This window comes from Hippocampus zosterae, chromosome 11 (genome assembly GCF_025434085.1).
Source record: "Hippocampus zosterae strain Florida chromosome 11, ASM2543408v3, whole genome shotgun sequence".
NCBI classification, from domain to species: Eukaryota; Metazoa; Chordata; class Actinopteri; order Syngnathiformes; family Syngnathidae; genus Hippocampus; species Hippocampus zosterae.
In genome coordinates this window covers 10,749,585-10,774,423 of record NC_067461.1, presented here as the reverse complement: position 1 = coordinate 10,774,423, position 24,839 = coordinate 10,749,585, and the positions used below count along the sequence as shown (strand labels likewise).

The window sequence follows — 24,839 nt, the reverse complement described above, 5'->3', positions numbered from 1 at the left end:
TGCAGAGTTGTTTTTTTGCTTGATTTGATGTGCAATTCTACATAGAGATACAGCTGGTTATCATTTAGTCCTGTGCACACAAGGTTTTTATGTATAATACTTTATCCTGGCGCTGTGTTTCACTGTAGTAGGGTTCAGATCCGCGAACCACACTTATAGTAATTGTTGTTGTTGAAGTGTAAGAATGTTTTCATTACATCTCCTCAGTGGGCCATTCATCATGCCATTCAGTATAAAACCTGCTTCCAGCGCATTGTGTGTGAATGCTGCAGTCATAGTGACTTCAATAAGTCGAGGTGATTAAAAGGCTCGGCCACTATTCTTTCACTCGTTAGGATGGGATCTCGAATTTCAAGTGTCTCCGTTTACACATTCACCGTGGGAGTGGGGTTGTGACATTTTTATTGCGGCCTCTAGAGGTGGATGCACAAACAAAAAGTGGAGTGTGGGATGTTCTCAGAGGGTAACATGCACCCCGCCACTCTCTCTCTCTCTCACTCTCTCGCTCTCTCTCTCTCTCCCTCTCTGTGGGGAGAAAAGTGAGTGCAGGGGCAAAAGTTGACTCTTCCACTACAATTTCATCCCCAGTACACTCCTGCCTACCTTTCTGGGAGTAGCTATATATTTTTTTGTCTTGCTTTTTTGTTTTGTTTTGTTTTTTTCATCAAAGAGGCGTGAGTTGAGGGACGTTGTCACAAGTCCATAAATAGACAGTGAGGCTTTGGATGGACCGTGGATGAGTACAAAGTTGAGCAGGAGAAGGAAACGGAGGAGTGCTGCTTTGGCTGCAAGCTAATACCTCATTTGTCTCCTCTCAGTTCTCCTCCGTTACCAGCCTGGACGCTGCGCTGCTTCATCCATGCGTCCATGATTCCACTCTGGATATCTCTGCTCAAGGTCTTCCACACAGTGCAATGTGGTTGAACTTGTGAGCCTGTCATGAGCAACATGTCCCCTCGGAGCCGTGCCGTGCTTGGACTTACTTGGAGTTGCTTAACTTTTCTGTCCTGTGCTCATTGCGCCTTCAGTGACAACCATGTGCACTCCAGTTTTATCTACAGGAAGTTGCGCAATCACGAACGACGGGAGATCCAGAGGGAGATCCTCTCCATCCTGGGCTTACCTCATCGTCCGAGGCCCTTCTCTCCCGGGAAACAGGCGTCCTCCGCTCCACTCTTCATGCTCGACCTTTACAACGCCATGGCCGTGGAGGAAGAGGGGGTGCCGCAAGGTGCGGGGAAGAGCCACATTGCCAAGACCCAAGGGCACTCCAGGAAGGGTTACTATAGCCCCCAGCATGTGGGCTACTCCCGTGTGGCCCAGTCCTACCGAGCGGCCCCTCTGCTGGGTCAAAGCCCGGCGCTCAGCATAGCGCATGACAACCACTTTCTCAATGACGCCGATATGGTGATGAGTTTTGTCAATATAGGTAAGTCACAGACTTTATCTAAATGCAACAACTCCTCAAATTAAAATACCACCCATTAGAAAACAGTCAATAAAAAAATAAAATTAGGCATGCAGTTCTATAATGTACAGGATTGGGCTGGCATCCAAAGGAATGTTTGACTGTTTGGTTAAAATATGTGCGTATTTACCGTAGGTTTTTTGTTGTTTTTTTAAAATTTGAATATGGTGTGTAGAATGAGCATATAATTTACTCGGTGATTGTGGGATGTGAGCCTCGAGTCATTTGGTCTTAGCGTTCAAATGCCGTTTCACATTGCGTGCATTTGGACTGCTTTGGTGCAAAAGACTGCTGATCTCTATAATTGGTGTGTTTGTTCAGTAGCTGTGACCTTTGAGCCTGAAGTTCAGTGCGACTTATCAGATGACTGTCTGACCTTGAGAAAATTGGTCTTAATTATTTCCTGCCATTTAAACTTGAGAAGGCAGCAAGCCTGATATTGACGCATACCTTGACTTCATAACTGTCGAGCTGCGCTTCGTGTCCCCAAATTAACTGGACGGTGATTGTACCACAAGATTATCTCTGCAAGGTTTTGCATCTTGCTGACAGGTTCAATGTTTTATTTTTCAGTAGTAGTGAATTTGTGTGGAGTTTGTTGGCAGTAACTCACTTTGGCCCGAGCCCATCTGCTTCCACTTAACGCTCCACCGGGGCATGTACATTGTCAGCCTTAAAAGCTCTGCTCTCGTTCTAGTGACTGTCAGTGAAGTGTTCAATGGGCCTCTGTTTTTATTACAGTACACTCAAATATAGCAACTTGACAGGGCTTATCGTAAATCTGCTAGTTTACAGAAAAGTTGAGACAGATATTGATGAATCTTTAAAGCATCGCATTGACCACGACTGGACTCAGAGCCCACCTTAATCCGAATCACTGAACTCTTCTCCACTTGAAAGCGGAATGTTTAATGGTCGGTGTCTCCTCTGCTTCAAATTACTGCCTGTGGCTCCTTTAATGGAACACACTCAGCAGGGAAAAGCGTCAGACCTGACCTCTGACCTGTTTGTGCTAAGTAGCCACAGGCGTCCCCTTACGATAAAAAATATTAAAGTGCACTGAATGCTCTCGGTAAAAATATATTAAAGTTCACTGCATATGCCAGCCAATCCAACTGCGAAAGCAAGACTGCGGGTTGTCACGTCGCACGTCCCAGTCCACAACCTTTCAGGCATGTCACATTTTGGCTGACTTTTTTTCTTGGATCAGAGAACCTTATTGGGCATTTATTGCGCTCAACCATTTTCAATTTATTTCACAAGTATTTATGTTGGTGTTTAGTTATATTTACATATATTGTGATACAGAAAATGTAGGATGATCATGTACAATTCAATATGGATCACCTCTTCATATTCACTATTCCTTACAAGCAGTGGAAGAGGCCTTTGCATGCCAAAATTTATATTCATGTGAAATAAATATGTATGATAACTGTGTAGCTGATCTGAAAACCCTTCCACGGTGTACCCCACCTCTCGCTCAATGTCACCTAGGATAGGCTCATCCACGACCCTTATGAGAGCAAGCATTAAAGTATGGTTGGATGATACCAAATAAATGATGTCTGAAGTGAGCTTTAAAGCAAAATAAAAATACTGTCATGCAGAAAAAGCACAGAAATGGCAAGAGTCAGACGGTGCGGCACAAATTCATTGCACCTACTGGATGAAATCCAGCATCCAGTGGGTGCTGCTGTTTTTGTTAGCAAATGAATTTGAATCATTGATATATTGAGATTTTATTACAGATACTATTCGTTCAGGTGTCTGTGTTTGTCATCAATTGAGATATGTCTATCATCAGAGGCCACTATTTACAGAATTACTGTATTCAGGTTTTACCAAAGAAGGTCAACTCAAGGTCAGCAATGAGGTCAAGCAGAGCCTCACCTGACGTTGAGGAATCCCGTTTGCTCTCTTCTCTGTCATGAGGAGCACAGAAAAGTGTCTTTAATTGAAATCAGCCTGTTTTTCTTCACTGACAGCTCATTCATCATGGCCACAGAATGCAGTTAGGCACACAGTGGAGGGCCTGTCTGGGAACCACTACCTGTATTCATTTGACTGATTTAATGAAGTGGAAAGTACTTTTGTTGGGAGTCAAAATGTTTGGATTGGATCGGGAATGTAAAAGAAGATGTGAAAAATGACACACTTCAGACAATATGTTCAGGAGGTGTGAAGTCGTATTTGGCAGTTCGAGAAATGCAATTCACACTGTACTATTTTACTTCCTAGTGGAGAAAGATAAAGATTTCTCTCACCAACGAAGACACTACAAGGAGTTCCGTTTTGATCTGACTCAGATCCTGGATGGAGAGGCGGTCACTGCTGCAGAGTTTCGCATCTATAAGGACCGCAGCCATGGCCGCTTTGACAATCTCACACTGAAGGTCACTATTCATCAAGTCATTCAGGAATTTCCAAATAAGTGAGTATCAAACATAAAGACCCAGAATGGAACTGCAAGTCTGACATCATTTTCAGCTAAAACATGACTTCAATTATTATTTTTGCTGTTATATGAGAGTTATAAATGTTGAGATGAGTTGTACAAGGTTTTCAGAGAGTGATGGTTTAAACATTTTAGAATTCATCTCGAAATAAATTAAAATGATCAGTCTTGCGTTATTTTACCTTTTCATCTCAGCACTCCAGTTGGAAAGGATTTCTTTTGATTCCGTTTTTTTCTTTTTTTTTTTTTTTAAACAAGCGACAGTGGCAGCTATTATCTTACAACCTTGGATCACTATCTCTGTTCTCCTTCATTCACACCACGTCAGCCTTACAAATATAGTTCTCGGATAAAGAGAAGCCCATTAGCAAGTTAGCCACTTATGAAGCTTGGAGGGTCCATCACTTATCACTCGTCTTGTGTTTCTTGCTTGGTTGGCCGAGTCCCAGACAAAACCGCAGGGGCCCCTATCAGAGGGTTCGGGGGCTTCCATAGTGCTCCCCGCGGTCACTGTTATACCCACTATACCTGCCTGTTTCCACTATATAACGGAAGTTTAAATGGTGACATAGCTGAATGCACTGCCTGCTGAAAAAAAAAAAGTGTGGGTGATCGAAAGGGAGATATGACCCTCGAGGGCTTTGAATAGGCCAGAGTCAATAAACTCCACCGTCTTAAAGGGGAAAGGTTTATGTTGGCATATTTGTTTTCACAGGGTGTAGGCTATTGCAGGTTGTGTTACTGAAACCCAAATCACATAAACCACACTGGAAGTCGATCACACAAACTGAGAAAAAAAAATTCTAAATGGTGGTACCTGGAAATATTAAGTAAGGATGATGTATGTTAGAGTCCGTGAGCCAATCAATTTGAGAAAATGTTGTTGTTTGTTTGCTTTTTTTTTTTTTTAACTCGGTAATTTGCGTCGACTTTTGAGGATACTGCTGCGAAAGCTTCATCGACTCTATATGGAGTGTACAAGCAAACCCACAAGCCATTTGACGAGCATTTCAATGTAGTCATCCGCATTCCTTTCCTTTGAACTTTTCCACATCTTTTCATCATCTATGTTTCTGTATGTTTGTTAACGAATAACAGACACCGGACACCAGTGTTCATTATGTGCCGCTGTATTGGAAACTGCCGGCCGTACAAACAAGCACACGCACTTCCCCTGTGCTGCAGGAGCAAACCATTCTGAAAGGGGGTGGTCACTCCCTCTAACACAGTCAGGCTATGTTTATTGTGTTGGTCCTTCTTGCGTGGAAGTCTCTCTACGATATTGTGTAGACCTCATTTCGAATGACTACACTTGGTTCGATGACAACAATGGAGACCTTTTACTTTCGCTAGGTCGCTACCACTGTAGCGCACTGTCACTGTCAGACGAACACAGAGTAGCTCCACCCGCTTTATTTATATGGACACAGCACACTGTAACCTTCCACACAAAATAGTTCCAAACAAGTAACAATCGCATCAGTGGCATACAGCGAATACCTGTATGATACAGAGAGAGAGAGAAGAACAGATAACTTTTGTCTTGTCAGTGGAGCAATATGGTGACTTTTTAAATGTAAACTTTCCATTCATAAACACTTTAAGTATCAGTTTTCGGTGTCTCGCACAGCCGTGGCTGGCAAAACAGACATGGGCGTGGACTTCTGCAGCGCGCTTGTTGTTTTGTTTCTGGTGTATTTATAGAGCAACGTAACATCCGCTTGTGACGTGTGCCGCGTTAATCTCGCGAGAAAATTTTTAATCCCGTTAAAATTCATTTAAATTAATGCCAATAAAAACGCACTAAACTGACAGCTCTAAATATATATCTGTATCTATATCTATATCTATCTATCTATCTATCTATCTATCTATCTATCTATCTATCTATCTATCTATCTATCTATCTATCTATCTATCTATCTATCTATCTATCTATCTATCTATCTATCTATCTATCTATCTATCTATCTATCTATCTATCTATCTATCTATCTATCTATCTATATATATATATATATATATATATATATATATATATATATGAACTGCAGTCAAGGCTTTGGAAAAGCACCTTGTTGAGTTGGTGACTGATCAGGAGAGCCCATGAACCGTTGAGTCACTTTTAATCATAGTATTGTAACTCAGGTCTTTATATTCAGCACTCGCCTACATATCTCTGTAGCAAACTGTTCCCTTCATTCCTTCGTTCTTTGCTCTGAACTTTTCGCAGGTCACTCTCTCAGCTTCTTCGTAGTCTGCTCCCAGTCCCTTACACACTGATGCTCTCTACTGGTGGGGAGTGGTACTGCCAGTAATGTGCAATCCAACACACCTCAAGGAATAAAATTCACTTGACGGTGGCAATTGAATGGGTTCCTAACTTAAAGCAGTCATTGGCTGCTAAGAATTTTGGTTGCTTGGAGTTTGAGATAATCTGCATAATTGACTTTGTTTCTCAATTCCAACTTTTACTTTTAAAGATGAGTCTACCCTTCAGTTATACAGTATCAGTTTTATTTCAAATTCACTCTCTTGGTGTACAGTATAAAGGCCAAATCAAGTAAACCTTTTAGCCTTCCAAAGTGTAGAATCATTTTGAATGTCATTGTGAAACTGAAAAATTGATGCATTTATTAAAGATTAATCCCCTGTTTTAACAGGATTTTACCACCTTTCCTCTTTTCTAAAGCTGACTTAGGTTTTTGACAAACGTGGATTGCATTCATTCCTAAAAGCCCCAGAAGGCCACTCGTTTCAAGTGACTCGCTGCAGCTGGTATTTGTCAAGATAAACCGGAGCTGCTGAGTTTCCTCAAAAAAGAAACGTTAAAAGGCCAGTCAGGGTTCAGTGACTGATGCAATTATCAGTGGTTAAAAGTCCATACGGTATTTTAAAGTACCCAAAGGGCCAACATTTTGTCACAGTGGACACCCAAACTACTAACCTATACTTATTATGTGTTGTTTTACGGTATTTTTCAGACTGTATAAGTCGCACCAGTCAAAAAATTCATGAAGAAGGAAAAAAAAAACATGAGTCGCTCCAGACAATAAATTGCATTTTCAGGGTGGTGAGGTTCAGCAAGAACAGTAGAGCTGAGTCCCGTACCCAACATACCCGTTCTCTAATTGTGGGTGCGTTCTGAAAAACGCACCGAGTGTGGGGGAACTTCGAGCATTGTTCGAATGTGCCTTTTGGTTTTATTCAGAGTGACGCAGCCCACTGAGTCAAGTAGTACGGATGGAAATGCTTCAATCACGAGATACTGATTTTTTTTATAACATAGGCAGCGTTCAGAAATTAATGGGAGTGGAGTACACACTGCCTGTCCGAACAGACACACTTGATTATACTGTATGTCTTATGACCAGCCAAACTACGAAAAAAAATGTGATTTATCGTCCCAAAAATATGGTACTTTGACATAGCATTGTTTTGCATACATGTGAATATCATACATTAAAAACAGAATTCGAGTTAGTTACGTGTACTGGGAAAAAATAAAATATCTTGTAAAACCTAATAAAATTATTTCAACCGATTGATTTTTGGTCACTACCTTGAGAGGGGACCTGTGAAAATACACTGCAGAAAATGAGTTAATTTAGTGCTGATTGGGACTAATAGAAAACGATGCACTATGTACAGTGCACAGTGACCTACATTAATATTTTGATGCCAGATAAATTTTAAAAAATCATATGAATTATATGCCTTGCTAGCTAATGTTAGCACACATACAATTGGAATGAATCCAGAAACACCCAAAAAAGGCATTCGCTGACAGCTGAGGCTGGATTGAAGATTAAAACCTGTAACATTCACCTGTAACAATTAAAAAGTGAGATACGAAACAAAATGCAATGGAAATTTCTGTTTCATGATAAGACGAAATCTTGGGGTAAATCTTTTTGTAGATGGGGGGGTTGCAACTGATAGACATCACGGTCGCCTCAGTCCCCTGAGAGAGAGTTTGAGGTCTCTCCTTGAGTGCACTGAGATGGTTGAATGCAAGGACTACTGCAGTTGTACAACACGTGCGCTCTGAATTGGCACATGATTTAGGTTCACTACTGTACATTTATGTGGAATTCCTCATGAGGTTGGCTTTTATTACACCTGTAATAAACACGTGACTAACTCTTGAACTTTTGGGGCCATGTGGAAAAACCGTGTTTCTTTCTGACTGTCACGCTTCACCACACAGCTCTGCAATCAATCATGGATGCAGCGCAAAGCTTTCAAACAAAACAAAGTGGGGAAAAAAATGGACCGTGCATCTTTTGGTTTCAATGTTAGAGGTACTTTCTAGGAAGATAGTTTTAAGAGGTTATCAGTTTGAGGAGATGGAGACTCTGAAACACGGAACGTGGCTTTTGGCTCCTTTTGGAGAGTAGGACCTCAGGCATCCATTAGTGATCCTGCAAGTCTCTGTTACTTCATTTATCTGTTGCTTTGTGACTTCTGCTGGCCTCCCCGATCCTTCACGAGAATACCTTCAAAGACCCATATGGTTTCTTTTTGTCTGCGTGCGCCTATTAAGGCTTTGCAATACCGAGGTACACAGAAAGTTTTGATTTACTTTGGAGCCGAGGCGAGCCCAAGTGTTTAGTAATTTGTTTGTAATGCAGCAAATAAGTGCCCGCGTTCATTTTACCGACTGAGCGGAGCTGATGCTGAAAAGCACAACGAGTGAAACTTGATAACGAACCTCAAACGGCCCTTTCAAACTGCAGAAGGGGTTGTAAGTCATTTCAAAGTGTATGCATTCATTAAGTTCTGGTGGTGAATAGTTGTGCTTTCATCTGCAGAGATGCGGAGACCTTCTTGCTCGACTCCAAAAGGGTCCAAGCATCTGACGGCGGTTGGCTGGTGTTTGACATAACGGCTACCAGTAACCACTGGGTGATGAACCCACAGCAGAATCTGGGCCTCCAACTATGTGTGGAGACTTTAGATGGTATGTCAAGGTCATCTTCCACCCCCGTGCCCCCTCATAATAAATGAAGTTTTGATGTTTACTTTTAAACTATCTTTTGAAAGCATCTTGTTAATAATGTGCAAGGAGCTGAAGCAAAGAAACGATCTCAACTCGACACGGCATGAGTATAAAGAGGAAGCAAAAACAGAAAAAAAAACATTCCGCATGCAGTAGGATCTAGCAGAAAGTAATACAAAGATGTGATAGAAATATGATTCATCAAAATCTGAAAGGCAGCTGCGAGGATAATCCTCTGCCTTCATAGACCGATTCAAATGGCAATCACACGAATGAACATGTATTGTTTAAACGTCAGTCAGACCGTCCCTAGTGTTTTTGGAAACGCCTCTAATGTTTAGAGTACGTTTAACATGCAACACATGTACTGCCTCATTATGTTAACAGGCCAATGGATTGTCCTTCTCCTTCCTTCTCTCGTCCTCTACATATGTTGTCATTGTGATGTTTTGAAGGCCGCAGTATCAACATGAAGTCCGCCGGCATTGTGGGGCGCAATGGGCCTCAGTCCCAGCAGCCCTTCCTGGTTGCTTTCTTCAAGGCCAGCGGGGTGTTGCTTCGCTCCGTCAGAGCCGCCGGTGGGAAAAAGAAAAACCACAACCGCAATAAATCAACCCATCAACAGGAATCATCAAGGGCACCGAAAACTGGAGGTACACGGTACACAATTGGCACTCGCTAATCTGCTTGTGATGACGCTTTTCCATTGGCAAAACAAGCCACTAACACCTAGCATTTTTGAAACCCGGTCAGCCGTATTCTAATGTTTCAAGCTGACATGTTGACGTTATCTTACCATGTTGCTCCGCCTTTGCTCTGGATGTTGCAGGATTATATATAGTCACCAGTCTCCACTTTGCTGTAGTGGCCCTCAATGTCCTCTCAAAAAAAACAACAACAATAAAAAAAACAACCCATCAGCCGACACTATTGATTCTGAAGGACCTGGGCAAATTAGATGGACATAGTAATGCATAGACGCTGAAATCTGATTGTCCAAAAAATACATAGAAACAAAAAAATTCTACCATCCACACATATCGTGGAAGCAGTGCAGCCAACGGAGACACCATGGAATGAAGAGAAGAAGTAATACTGTTTTATGGGACAAATACTAGAATTGAAGTTTTAAATGTACAACTTCTAATATATAGGCCAACAGAGAAGGCTTTGTTGGGCCTAACCACTCAGCACCGGTTACTTTACTGTTGCCAACAGCAACATGCTAAGAAGTAACTACAGGAGAGGCTGGCTCGCACATAGTGCGGTTTGTTGGCTGAGTTGCACCGATGAGTTCCATGTAATGCGTATTTCGTAAAGATTTTGACATTTGATAATCAGCCTCAAACTCAAACTCATACAAGAAGGGCCGCTTACCGATACAAAATCCTGCAGATGTAAGTTATTATAACTCCAAAACACATTCTCACCACTGTATGTTGTTGACGTCCTTACATAAGGAGAGTAAGTATATGCATGTGTGCTTCCTCCATTGACGAGTGCATGTGCAGTGTCGAAACGGCCTAGATGATGATATCAGTTTGAGTTGGGGCGGCCAACATCAATTTTTCACATTTTGCACAAAACAGTATTTCACTCTTTTGATGCCACTATCGCCTCGTGTGAAAAGAAATGACTCGTCTGCAGTCGCTTAACAGGTCATGTGCGTACAAAATGGGTTAAAGTTGTATTGCACCCGACACATATGGAGTCATAAAATTGGCATTTGTCCAAAGGCCCACCCTTCCAAGCTTGACAACTTCATGCACCAAATGTTTTTTAAAGCAACAACATGCTTCAATTGGAACTTAAAATAACAGCTGAAGTTCATTTTGATGGCTCGATGGGAGAAGTGTTGTTCCTGACTGTAGCTGTAAGTCTCATCAGTTGTGCTAATTGCTTTTTGTTGTATATGTCCTGCTTTAAAAACAAAGAAGCAAACAACAACAACAACAAACAATTTATATTTCAGATTATAACACAAGTGAACAAAAGCAAGCCTGCAAGAAGCACGAGCTTTATGTCAGCTTTCGTGACTTGGGTTGGCAGGTAAGACAAAACCATTTTCAGCGCAGTCAACAGTGGTTATTTTGTCACCAGTGATCAAATGAGATAACCGCTCTCATTTCGCTGCAGGATTGGATTATAGCGCCTGAAGGCTATGCCGCTTTTTACTGTGACGGTGAATGTTCATTTCCGCTCAACGCACACATGAACGCAACCAATCATGCAATTGTCCAAACTCTGGTAAGTTCTCACTCAACTTCATTCCACACCTTTAGGGCAAACACTGTCAGCGTAAATGTCACCGCTATGTTTGCCGCCGCCGTAATTCATTTGCAAAATGACAACATTCTTACCTCTTCTGAAGCCCACTTTATTTGCTGTCTTTTATAGGTCCATTTAATGTTTCCTGACAATGTGCCAAAGCCGTGCTGCGCCCCGACCAAACTCAATGCTATTTCGGTGCTTTACTTTGATGACAGCTCAAACGTCATTCTCAAAAAGTATCGAAATATGGTGGTGAGGTCTTGCGGTTGCCATTAGTGCCTGCGGTTGATTTTAATTTATGCTATCTGGAATATGTTGGAAAACGCATCGTCTCTGGCTGTGGTGTGATGTACAGTGTTATGTATATAGAGTTTTATTACCTAATTTATTCTCTGTTCAAAATAGCACTGAATATTGTGATATTTATATGATTAGTAATCATAATGTTGATTTCATTTTGATCTGAAATAATTACGTCCGTCGGCATATAGTCTTTCCGGAGTTATCGTGATAGACAATTTGCTCTTCTTTTCGAAGCGATTGAAATTACTCTGCAAAACACCGTGCTGAGCTCTATTCATTTTGCGACAAATTGTGAACTGTTGAGGTTAAAGTGTATTTAAAAAAAAAACGGCAAAAGAATTTCGATCACAAATGGCCGTTGGAAATGTTGGAGAGGAAAATGGGAGTTTTCTAATACAAACAAACGGCAGAGACATTTTCTATGTAGCTGTCATCATCTTTCAGCTCCAATGATATTCTTCACCTTTTCCATTGCAGCTCTTTTGTTTGCTATGAGCCCATATGGAATTGTGATATTCATTGTTCACTTAACTTCACCAAATATCTTATTCCTCCATGGCATTCGCTGCAAAACTCTTCATTCGATTTCATATTCATTGTTCACTTTACTTCACCAAATATGTCATTCTTCTATGGCATTCGCTGCAGAAGTCATTCTATCTCAATGTGATATTTGGACAAAGCGTATGTAGAATGCAGTGTATTTTTAATAAACATAACACCTGTAAATACCAATCTTTGCTGATTGATTTTTACAATTTTCCTGTATTCTCCACACAATGACCTGTGGCCTTTTAATACTCGAGAGCTCTCTTCCCACAGCCTGAGGCTACTTTTGTTGCCATTATTGTTAACACGGTCATTATGGGGGTTTGCTGCTGATATTTGCAGAATCTGTTGCTCACCAAAACGGCAACACAGATGTTACAAAATGTGGGGATGACCTTTTCGGTTCTCTCTGCAATTACTGCTCACTGCTGAGTATTAGGAAATACAGTAATTAAATTCCTCATGATATGCACTTACTGTAAGTCAGCCATTTGGGGTTAATTAATTGTTCCAGTCATCCATATTCTATAATGCTTAGCTGGAGTGTCTCCTGACTTGAAAGACACTTTTTTTTTTTTGCAACACTGGGGCTGGTCTACCATTTCAGATAGACAGTAAAAAGGAGAGCCAAAATGTTGTGTCCTTTTGGAGGTACAAGTCTTCCATTTGTCAAACAACACCGTCAGGTTTTTTCTGAAGGTTCCGGACTGAATTGTACTCCAGAAATGTGAACTCAGAAAGAATTGATAAAAAAAAAATTGGTCGCAAGACCGACAAAGTAGAACAAAGGACGTCGGTAAAACACCAGGAATACAACACACAATGCTGAATATAAACAGAAATAACCTGTCAATAAATAGAAAAAAAAGAAAAGAAAACGTGTGTTATATAAAAAAAACCATGGCAAATAATTACAACGAAAAACTACTTACAACGGTTAGGTTAAAAAAAACGTAAAGCATGAAACATGGAACATCTAGAAGAATTCAATTCTTGGCGGCAGAGCCATGAGCAACACGACTGATCCGACAGAGACATGCCATCTTGGAGGCCCTTAAATAGTCGGCTGATTAACAATGGCAGGTGTGCATTCTGGAGGGAAGGCCCTCCTCTGTCCCCTGCTGGAGACACACGAGAACAGAGTGGCATGGCTCAGGTGGGAGTGGAGCTGTCTCCCAAACTGAAGGTTGTGGGTATTGATCCTCATTTCTTGAATTTTTTAAAACGAATACTATGCAAGTAAACTTACCTCAAAAACACTCCTTCTAAAATGTATGTTGAATTTCTAACTTGTATCGCGCTTTTCTACCTCAAAGCGCTTTACACTGTTACCGCATTCACCTACTGATGACGCAGCATTAGGAGCAACTGGGGGTTCAGCGTCTTGCTCAAGGACACTTTGACATGGTTGCAATGGCCGGGGATCGGGCTACCAACCTCTTTGTTGGGAAACGACTACTCTATCACTCCGCCATGCCGCCCCAATAAACATGAAAGTGTGCTTTTAGGTATGTGCTAATGGTAGGGAGTGTGTAGAGGCATTCCGTTGACCTCCATTAGACCACAGATGAGTGATGATGACAAGCTTAGCTGCCAGTAGAAAAAAAATTATTGTAATTTTTTTCAGCAATCATTTCCACATTATGTCTGAAAGACATATCCATCACATAATTTGCAGTCATATTTTGAAAGTAAAACTGAGGGCGTAAATGTTGCAGTGTTGTTGCACATCAGTCAGGATTCGCATATTTTCTAGAGAAGTGCACTTGCACAGATTGGCTGTTCAGAGATTTTTCACAGTTTGTAGAAATGAGGAGAAGGCAAACACGATACGTCGCGTTGCAAGCCCCCACCTTCCTACTTTTATATACCTGTATATGTTTTTTTCGGATATGCTGGAACATTGAGTGTCTGTATTGCACGTAATTAAAAGCAGTGGCTGGCCTGCCCAGATGTTCTGTGGACTATGTTGACATTCAGTGAATGGAAGAGGCCACCTGCTAACTTAACACTTGGCTTGAGGGCTGATTTTGCATTCCTGCGGCCTGTTGCCTTGGCATGATTATTCACTGCACTTCACAATCGCATCAACTGTTTAATATCACGGGTTCCCTGCAATTCAGCAATATATCTTCTTGTGGGGGTTGGGGGTAGCTACTATGAATAAGCACTTATTTAAGAGTGGAAAGGCCAAATTTTGGCCACATTAATTAAAAAAAAGAAAAAAAAGAAACAATTAGCAAACTTTTAGAGTAGGTGACCTATTCTCCTCAAAGAGCTCTGTGGTCAAATCACCCAGAAGTGAGTCAGAGGTTCATTCGTGCTTTCCATCACATTCATGGCCATTTTGCGCTGAAAGATTGCAGTGCAGGTTCTTAATTGTGTATACATCATCATCTCAGGTTTAGTCTTCATAACAATATGAATGCAGTGGCAGCACGAGTATGAATGCCACACTTTTTTTCTACAGAGGGTGGCTTCCATCACAAACCATTTAAGTAAAATTATTATTTTTCTTTTACTTTGGGGCAGTTCAGCGGATGATGTTAAGTTAGCCGGTGTGCTCGCAGAACAGCGCTGTGAAGTGCGCACTTGGAGAACGCTCTCTACAATGATTCAAAGGGTTTGATGTACGCTGTTGTCATTTTTCTGAATGAAATATGATGACGTTCACCCCACATCCTCAGAATCTGTTTGCCTGTCCCTCCATGAAATTCACCAAAACAGTGTTGCCCTCCCTGCGCCACAACTTAGACCTCCTTCCAATAGGCATAAAGTTTAGTCTACTTGTAGTCACCAAATTGTCATGTGCATAGGGAGCAGGTAAAGGAAAACACGCTCGGACCACCACCGCAATCTGCCTAATTCTCAAACAAGCTAGAAGAGGCTATGAAAATTAAGATGTGAGTTTGTATGCAGAAAATGGGAAGAAATTGTGAAAATAGAGCCCCAAGTGCTTTCAGAAAGATAGTGTTTGACTTCAATTGCTACTCATTTATTATTGAAATCTAGCGAAAGACAGTATAAGTGGTTGTTAATTTAAAACTAATCCAATTTGTTCACTAACAGGAATTGCAAAAGGTTTCTTTTTAATGTGGAAATGTGTGCCTGCATATTTATGAGAAATGATTTGAGGATTATATGTATGTTTCTTAGTTTCTTGGGCACAACGCAAGAACCATTGAATAAAATGATTTATCAAATTTAATTCAGCAGACCACCACATTCTAAAAACTCTCTTTTAAGTTGCTTCTATGTCCAAGCAGACCAGTGATTTTTACAAGCTCCTCAAAAGATTCTATCGTGATTGTTTGCAAAGACTGTTTTGTATGTAATTTGTGTAAATATTTGCGACCCCCATTTTGAAACCACATATGCGATGAGTCAAAGGGAATTGGAAAAACAAATCCAAAAGGGTCCATACTGAGCATTTTCGTTATTTTTGATGTCGTAACAGTTAACATTGTTATAGGTATTTGCTTTAATAATAAATCCTGGTTTCATTGATTCGAGTTCTGTTAACCTTATTTTCTTACTATAGCCCTGAGTTTATTTTCATGGTGTCACCTTGCAGTCCATCGAGAAGGCAAGTGAAACTGTATCTAATAAAAATGTTGTGCAGTTTACCCAGTCCTTCTCAACACATATGGTTCTCCTTATTTGTGTTCGGTGGGTGGCCGATAGCTTCCATGCAGCTCAATCAGTCCCGACTGAGAAGGGAGAGCGTGCCGGTCACATTTTTACATGTTGTTTGGTATGACAAGGAATGTGTGCTCTCAGAGGGTGATGCTTCAACATGGTCAGGTTTTTCTTGCCACCAGCATGTGCACAGTCCATCTGCGGGCCATCAGATTAAACGATTGTATGTCTTGTGCTTAGAACAAAGCGCATGCAGAGTTTGAGCATTATATCCTTTTATCACGTAAGGCAGCACCAGTGGCAAGTTTATTTCATGGTCACAGGAAAGGTTGACTAATATGAATAATCACACAAAGACAGAATCGGCACAGCTAACTTTTCACAAATGCTTGTAACATATTGACACAATTTCCTGCAATTTGGATGCTGAACATGAACAGCACGGTGATTTAAATGATAGTTTGAACTAATTGGTACACCACAGCACGAGCCAAGAGAGTGCAGATCTTTTGTTTTTCGTGTAGATTGGAGGTAATTTCACTCAGTCAAGCTGGAACTCTGCAATTGCATCATTTATTTGCAGTTGAGTGAAGACTGATTCCGTTATTTGTTATTCTTCTTTTCTACTCTTGTTTCTTTAATTAAAGGGTGTTTTATATTGGCTTATGTGTATTTTCCTGATTGGAAACCACTCATCAAAGTAGCAAAATATTTAACTTTTTACTTTTCGAGACAGTTTTTATATTTGCTTTTGCTATCATCTTTTTGGCTTTTTATGTCTCACGTCATTTCACAACAATAATGTGTTGATAATAATGCTCTAGATCAGGGGTGCCCATTAGGTAGCTCCTGATCTACCGGTAGATCTAAGACAGGTCCAAGTAGATCCGAGGAGTGTCGAGAAGAAAAAAAACAAACAACCATTTGTGTGTCTTTGTACATGTATTTAAAAAATAAAATAAAGCAGGTAAATCTTAAATTTGTGTGTGTGTGTGTGCGTGCGCGCGCCGGTAAGGGTACATCCCGTGAGGTTAGTTGATCAAAAAGTAGATCTTCGATCCAAAAAGTTTGGGCACCCCTGCTCTAGATAATATGAGAGGTAACTGGATCATTTTGAATGAAGCAACATTGTGTTTCCAAAACTAAATTATGCTCATTAAAAAAAAGTATACATAATATACTGTATATGTACATACAAAGATGAAAATTATTTCCTCAAATAACACAACTTCGCAGTCTTTTATGCCACAATGCAATGTTAAAGTAACCTAAAATTCAAGGTAACATCATGGGCGCTTTTTTAGTAGAGAGGGTCAGGGGGGCTGTATGCTCAGGTTGAAAACAGGCAGAACTGTATTTTCGTGCCAGCGCAAGTCTTGTGAAGCATGTTTGGTGCTGTCTCGAAACCCATCTGTGTGTTGCAGCATATGAAGAAGCCTCATCCCCAACGCAGCTGATAATTTGGTGTCAGAAAGTAGTCTGCTCTTGGCGAGAAAAGAGGCAAGTGCTCAGTGGTGGTTTGGTGGTTTATAATCTATAACTTCTGCAAATGATCACAGGTAAATTAAACAACCGTATAGTAAATGACATTGTAACATTATCAGGAAAATATGTAACATTAAGTAAATTGGACTGTTTTCCAAGACAGTGGATGCCAATTCCAAAAGCGGAGGGCATTATGGCTTTTTTTAATGCATTTTTATTGTACTTATTTGTATTTTCATATTGTGCATCCATTTTCTATAGTTCTTTTCATCATTAGGGTTGTGAGCTGGAGTACACAACGGTCACTTGGCAAGCTCATGGCACATTGAGACAAACAACCATTCCCTCTCACAGTATCCGATCTTGCTTCCCCAAAGGTTCCTTACAATTTCATGATTTTTTCCAGCACAAGGCTTCCCTGAGGGACTGACCATTTAAAGCAGGGCTGGGCAACTCCGGTACCTGAGGGTCACTATCCTGCTTGTAGATTTTTCCCTCCTTCAACATACCTGATTCAAATTATCATCTCATCAGCAAGCTCAGTCAAAGCCTGATAACAATCCTGAGTTTCCCACCCATGGTTTAAGCCAAGCGGGGCTCCCTTGGTTTCCTTGCATATTGGACCGATAAAAAGTTTTTTATGATCCAGTTGCAATGATAAATTACCTATGAGGTCCCAAATGGAGAAAAAAAAACCCCACAAAACTATCCGCACATCAAGCTGCAAGCACAACGATGACAACTTGCATACGAAATGCAAATTTACATGATTATACTATTCAATATAATGTGAACATACCGTAAACCTCACATAAAGGTTAGTGACTTTTCGGCACTAAAAGCAACATGGGGATCCTCCGTGTCAAGATAATGTGTAACACACATGCTGTCTCCAAGGTTAACTGTGGAAAGTTGGCTGACAGCAGCAGCCTTCCGGAAAGAATGCTACAATCAAGGCTTTTCATTTTAGCTTGAAAAGCATCTGTGGTTATCTGCTTATAATGAAAATTCAATGAAGTTTTACAACATATACCCAAGGAATGTTTACTGTCTTTGCACAGACTCTTGAACGTATGGTTCAAGTTTACTTGTTCAGAATTAATGTTTTCGTTTTTTTTTAACCATTTCCTTTTTTTAACATGGATATATATAAAAAAAAATCCTCATCTCACCCCTCGGGTGGTGTCCGTCCCTCATTCAGCTCGGGTCCTCTACCAGAGGCCAGGAAGCTTGAGGGTTCTGCGCAGTATCCTTGCTGTTCCCAGCACTGCACATTTCTGGACTGAGATGTCCGATGTTGTTCCAGGGATCTGTTGCAACCACTCATCTAGTTTGGGGGTCACTGCCCCGAGTGCCCCGACCACCACAGGCACGACTGTCACCTTTACCTTCCAGGCTCTCTCCAGCTCCTCTCTGAGCCCTTGGTATTTCTCGAGTTTCTCATGTTCCTTCTTCCTGATGTTTCCATCACTTGGGACCGCTACATCCACTACAACGGCTTTCCTCTGCCCTTTATCTATGATCACCATATCTGGTTGTTTCGCCATTACCATCTTGTCAGTCTGGATCTGGAAGTCCCACAGGATCTTCGCTCTGTCATTCTCCACCACCTTCGGAGGTGTTTCCCATTTTGACCTTGGGGTTTCCAGTCCATACTCCGCACAGATGTTTCGGTAGACTATGCCAGCCACCTGGTTATGGCGTTCCATGTAGGCTTTCCCTGCCAGTATCTTACACCCTGCAGTTATGTGTTGGATCGTCTCAGGTGCCTCTTTGCACAACCTACACCTTGGGTCTTGTCTGGTGTGGTATATCTGGGCCTCGATGGCTCTGGTGCTCAAGGCCTGTTCCTGAGCAGCCAGGATGAGTGCCTCTGTGCTGTCCTTCAGGCCAGCCCTCTCTAGCCACTGATAGGACTTCTTGAGATCAGCCACTTCAGTTATGGTCCGGTGGTACATCCCGTGTAGGGGCTTGTCCTCCCATGATGGTCCCTCTTCCAGCGCCTCATCTTCTGTTCCCCATTGTCTGAGACATTCTCTGAGTACGTCATCCGTTGGAGCCTTCTCCTTGATGTATTCATGGAGCTTGGATGTTTCATCCTGGACAGTGGCTCTCACACTCACTAGTCCCCGGCCTCCTTCCTTTCGGCTTGCGTACAGTCTCAGGGTGCTGGATTTGGGATGGAACCCTCCATGCATGGTTAGGAGCTTTCGGGTCTTAACGTCCGTGGTCTGAATCTCTTCCTTTGGCCACCTTATTATTCCTGCAGGGTATCTGTTAACTGGCAGGGCATAGCTGTTTATTGCCCGGGTCTTATTCTTGCCATTGAGCTGGCTTCTTAGGACTTGCCTCACTCGCTGGAGGTATTTGGCCGTAGCCGCTTTCCTTGTTGCCAGTTCGAGGTTGCCATTGGCTTGTGGTATACCAAGGTACTTGTAGCTGTCCTCAATGTCTGCTATTGTTCCGTCAGGGAGTGAGACGCCTTCAGTGCGGACTACCTTTCCTCTCTGAGTCACCATCCGACTACATTTCTCAAGCCCGAATGACATCCCGATGTCGCTGCTGTAGATCCTGGTTGTGTGGATCAGGGAATCTATGTCCCTTTCGCTCTTAGCATACAGCTTTATGTCATCCATGTAGAGGAGGTGACTGATTGTAGCTCCATTTCTGAGGCGGTATCCATAGCCTGTCTTGGTGATTACTTGGCTTAGGGGGTTCAGTCCTATGCAGAACAGCAGTGGGGAGAGTGCATCACCTTGGTATATGCCACATTTGATGGACACTTGGGTAAGTGGCTTGCCATTGGCTTCAAGTGTGGTTTTCCACATCCTCATCGAGTTTGCAACGAAGGCTCTTAGGGTCCTGTTCACCTTATACAACTCCAAGCATTCAGTGATCCATGTATGTGGCATCGAGTCATAGGCTTTCTTGTAATCAATCCAAGCTGTGCACAGGTTGGTACGTCGGGACCTGCAGTCGTGTGCGACTGTTCTGTCAACCAGGAGTTGATGTTTGGCTCCTCTAGTATCTCTACCAATGCCCTTCTGTGCTTCGCTCATGTATTGATCCATGTGTCCACTTATCTTAGCCGCAATGATGCCTGACATGAGCTTCCATGTTTTGGAGAGACAGGTTATTGGCAGATAGTTGGATGGAACTGCACCCTTCGAGGGATCCTTCATGATCAGGATCGTTCGCCCTTCGGTTAGCCATTCTGGGTGAGTCCCATCCCTCAGCAGCTGGTTCATTTGTACTGTTAGGCGCTCATGGAGTGCTGTGAGTTTCTTTAGCCAGTAGGTGTGGACCATGTCCGGGCCTGGTGCTGTCCAGTTCTTCATATCTGAGACTCTTTCCTGTATGTCTGCCACTGTTATGGTAACTGGGTTCTGTTAAGGGAGGTTGCTGTGCTCCTCTCTCAGGGTCACCAGCCATTGTGCACTGCTGTTATGTGCAACCTCCTTCTCCCATATGCCTTTCCAGTACCTTTCAGTTTCCAGTCTTGGTGGGTCGGCTCTGTTGTTAGGACCCTGCCACTGAGCGTACACTTTCGCAGGTTGTGTTGCGAACAACCTGTTTATTCGTCTGGCCTCATTCTCTTTCGTGTACCGCTTTAGGCGACTGGACAAGGCTTGGAGCCTTTGTTTGGCAGTTTCGAGTGCTTCAGGTATGGTCATCTGGATGTACCTCTCGGGTATCGGCCTTTTCATCACACCTCTCTGGGCCTCTGTCAATTGACTCACATCTTTCCGGGCCGCCTTGATCTTAGCCTCCAACCGTCTTTTCCATGGTGGGTAACGTATCTCATGGCTTCCATGGTTGCTCTTATAGCCCACAGTCTCCAGGATCACTGATGCTGAAGCGTATATCAGCTCATTGGTTTCTGTGATCGTTACGGTAGGGATCGCCCTAAGTGCTGCATTCACACTTTCTATGAGACTTTCAGATGGTACTTCACATAGCCGTTGTAATCGGTTTCTAGGTTGCCCAGCTTTCATTCTCGCCATGATATATATGGAATTGTTTGACAGCTCTTATATATACATATAAGAGCTGTCAAACAATTAAAATATTTAATTTAATTAAAAATGCAACTGTCATAATTAACTCAAATGAACTAAAAAATTAATCATGATTACTCATACATTTTTTTATCGTTTCTGAATTTCCTTTTACATTTTTGTCCTATTTTTCCCCCATTTTAATGCTCTCGTCAACATGGAATCATGAATCAGTTTTCAATGTGCCAAATGCAAATATTTACTGAAATAACAATTTCGATTTTCAATTTTACATGAACATTTTTCACTTGGTGCAGTTATTCACACATAATCCCTCACACAATATTACTGTCCATCAATAACGGTGAAAAAAATATTTTGTCACACAACAGCTGCTTTAACAGTTTTTTTAATGAAATCAAAACAGAGCAATATAACATTATAAAGTGCACATCTAGAGTACACTAGTACTCGGCCTGTAGTGGATTTAAACCATGGTTGTATACTTCATTTTTCTCAAGTTTGCTTTCAACACAGCAGTCTGTTTCTGTATGTTTGTTAACGAATAACGAGACACCGGACACCAGTGTTCATTATGTGCCGCTGTATTGGAAACTGCCGGCCGTACAAACAAGCACACGCACTTCCCCTGTGCTGCAGGAGCAAACCATTCTGAAAGGGGGTGGTCACTCCCTCTAACACAGTCAGGCTATGTTTATTGTGTTGGTCCTTCTTGCGCGGAAGTCTCTCTACGATATTGTGTAGACCTCATTTCGAATGACTACACTTGGTTCGATGACAACAATGGAGACCTTTTACTTTCGCTAGGTCGCTACCACTGTAGCGCACTGTCACTGTCAGACGAACACAGAGAAGCTCCACCCGCTTTATTTATATGGACACAGCACACTGTAACCTTCCACACAAAATAGTTCCAAACAAGTAACAATCGCATCAGTGGCATACAGCGAATACCTGTATGATACAGAGAGAGAGAGAAGAACAGATAACTTTTGTCTTGTCAGTGGAGCAATATGGTGACTTTTTAAATGTAAACTTTCCATTCATAAACACTTTAAGTATCAGTTTTCGGTGTCTCGCACAGCCGTGGCTGGCAAAACAGACATGGGCGTGGACTTCTGCAGCGCGCTTGTTGTTTTGTTTCTGGTGTATTTATAGAGCAACGTAACATCCGCTTGTGACGTGTGCCGCATTAATCTCGCGAGAAAATTTTTAATCCCGTTAAAATTCATTTAAATTAATGCCAATAAAAACGCACTAAACTGACAGCTCTAAATATATATCTGTATCTATATCTATATCTATCTATCTATCTATCTATCTATCTATCTATCTATCTATCTATCTATCTATCTATCTATATATATATATATATATATATATATATATATATATATATATATATATATATATATATATATATATGAACTGCAGTCAAGGCTTTGGAAAAGCACCTTGTTGAGTTGGTGACTGATCAGGAGAGCCCATGAACCGTTGAGTCACTTTTAATCATAGTATTGTAACTCAGGTCTTTATATTCAGCACTCGCCTACATATCTCTGTAGCAAACTGTTCCCTTCATTCCTTCGTTCTTTGCTCTGAACTTTTCGCAGGTCACTCTCTCAGCTTCTTCGTAGTCTGCTCCCAGTCCCTTACACACTGGTGCTCTCTACTGGTGGGGAGTGGTACTGCCAGTAATGCGCAATCCAACACACCTCAAGGAATAAAATTCACTTGACGGTGGCAATTGAATGGGTTCCTAACTTAAAGCAGTCATTGGCTGCTAAGAATTTTGGTTGCTTGGAGTTTGAGATAATCTGCATAATTGACTTTGTTTCTCAATTCCAACTTTTACTTTTAAAGATGAGTCCACCCTTCAGTTATACAGTATCAGTTTTATTTCAAATTCACTCTCTTGGTGTACAGTATAAAGGCCAAATTAAGTAAACCTTTTAGCCTTCCAAAGTGTAGAATCATTTTGAATGTCATTGTGAAACTGAAAAATTGATGCATTTATTAAAGATTAATCCCCTGTTTTAACAGGATTTTACCACCTTTCCTCCTTTCTAAAGCTGACTTAGGTTTTTGACAAACGTGGATTGCATTCATTCCTAAAAGCCCCAGAAGGCCACTCGTTTCAAGTGACTCGCTGCAGCTGGTATTTGTCAAGATAAACCGGAGCTGCTGAGTTTCCTCAAAAAAGAAACGTTAAAAGGCCAGTCAGGGTTCAGTGACTGATGCAATTATCAGTGGTTAAAAGTCCATACGGTATTTTAAAGTACCCAAAGGGCCAACATTTTGTCACAGTGGACACCCAAACTACTAACCTATACTTATTATGTGTTGTTTTACGGTATTTTTCAGACTGTATAAGTCGCACCAGTCAAAAAATTCATGAAGAAGGAAAAAAAAAACATGAGTCGCTCCAGACAATAAATTGCATTTTCAGGGTGGTGAGGTTCAGCAAGAACAGTAGAGCTGAGTCCCGTACCCAACATACCCGTTCTCTAATTGTGGGTGCGTTCTGAAAAACGCACCGAGTGTGGGGGAACTTCGAGCATTGTTCGAATGTGCCTTTTGGTTTTATTCAGAGTGACGCAGCCCACTGAGTCAAGTAGTACGGATGGAAATGCTTCAATCACGAGATACTGATTTTTTTTATAACATGGGCAGCGTTCAGAAATTAATGGGAGTGGAGTACACACTGCCTGTCCGAACAGACACACTTGATTATACTGAATGTCTTATGACCAGCCAAACTACGAAAAAAAATGTGATTTATCGTCCCAAAAATATGGTACTTTGACATAGCATTGTTTTGCATACATGTGAATATCATACATTAAAAACAGAATTCGAGTTAGTTACGGGTACTGGGAAAAAATAAAATATCTTGTAAAACCTAATAAAATTATTTCAACCGATTGATTTTTGGTCACTACCTTGAGAGGGGACCTGTGAAAATACACTGCAGAAAATGAGTTAATTTAGTGCTGATTGGGACTAATAGAAAACGATGCACTATGTACAGTGCACAGTGACCTACATTAATATTTTGATGCCAGATAAATTTTAAAAAATCATATGAATTATATGCCTTGCTAGCTAATGTTAGCACACATACAATTGGAATGAATCCAGAAACACCCAAAAAAGTCATTCGCTGACAGCTGAGGCTGGATTGAAGATTAAAACCTGTAACGTTCACCTGTAACAATTAAAAAGTGAGATACGAAACAAAATGCAATGGAAATTTCTGTTTCATGATAAGACGAAATCTTGGGGTAAATCTTTTTGTAGATGGGGGGGTTGCAACTGATAGACATCACGGTCGCCTCAGTCCCCTGAGAGAGAGTTTGAGGTCTCTCCTTGAGTGCACTGAGATGGTTGAATGCAAGGACTTCATTAAGCCTCTCTATTGTTAACATCTGGCTTGAGAAGAATGGCTCTTTCTTTGTTGATCTGGTTTAACAAGGGATTTTATTACACCATGCAGTTGACATTGGCAGCGGTGGCACGTCTGGCAATGGAAACCGCTCAACTGTTCAGGTCACGGGGGATCAATCAAAGTAGCTTGTTTCCGCGAAATGTTACATTTTCACCAGAAACATTCGGGCAAATGTTCGCCAAATCTTATTTCATCTC

General features: G+C 41.5%; 1 protein-coding gene across 1 annotated transcript; it reads left to right on the top strand.

Annotated features, from left to right (window-relative positions):
• Nucleotides 1-492: 492 nt before the first annotated feature.
• bmp5 (bone morphogenetic protein 5) lies at nt 493-12,237 on the top strand. The gene is made up of 7 exons (XM_052079412.1): nt 493-1,429; nt 3,710-3,902; nt 8,741-8,889; nt 9,384-9,581; nt 10,901-10,977; nt 11,065-11,175; nt 11,326-12,237. Exons 1-7 carry the CDS (start codon nt 940-942, stop codon nt 11,473-11,475), a joined length of 1,368 nt encoding a protein of 455 aa, XP_051935372.1. The 5' UTR covers nt 493-939; the 3' UTR covers nt 11,476-12,237.
• Nucleotides 12,238-24,839: the final 12,602 nt, after the last annotated feature.

What these genes read in the sequence shown, in the direction of transcription:
- bmp5 (XM_052079412.1), top strand. Translation starts at nt 940, where the DNA reads ATGAGCAACATGTCCCCTCGGAGCCGTGCCGTGCTTGGACTTACTTGG. An exon ending in ATTCAGGAATTTCCAAATAA is followed by an intron (nt 3,903 to 8,740) that starts GTGAGTATCAAA and finishes TTTCATCTGCAG; the next exon opens with AGATGCGGAGACCTTCTTGC. An exon ending in AAGGGCACCGAAAACTGGAG is followed by an intron (nt 9,582 to 10,900) that starts GTACACGGTACA and finishes TTTATATTTCAG; the next exon opens with ATTATAACACAAGTGAACAA.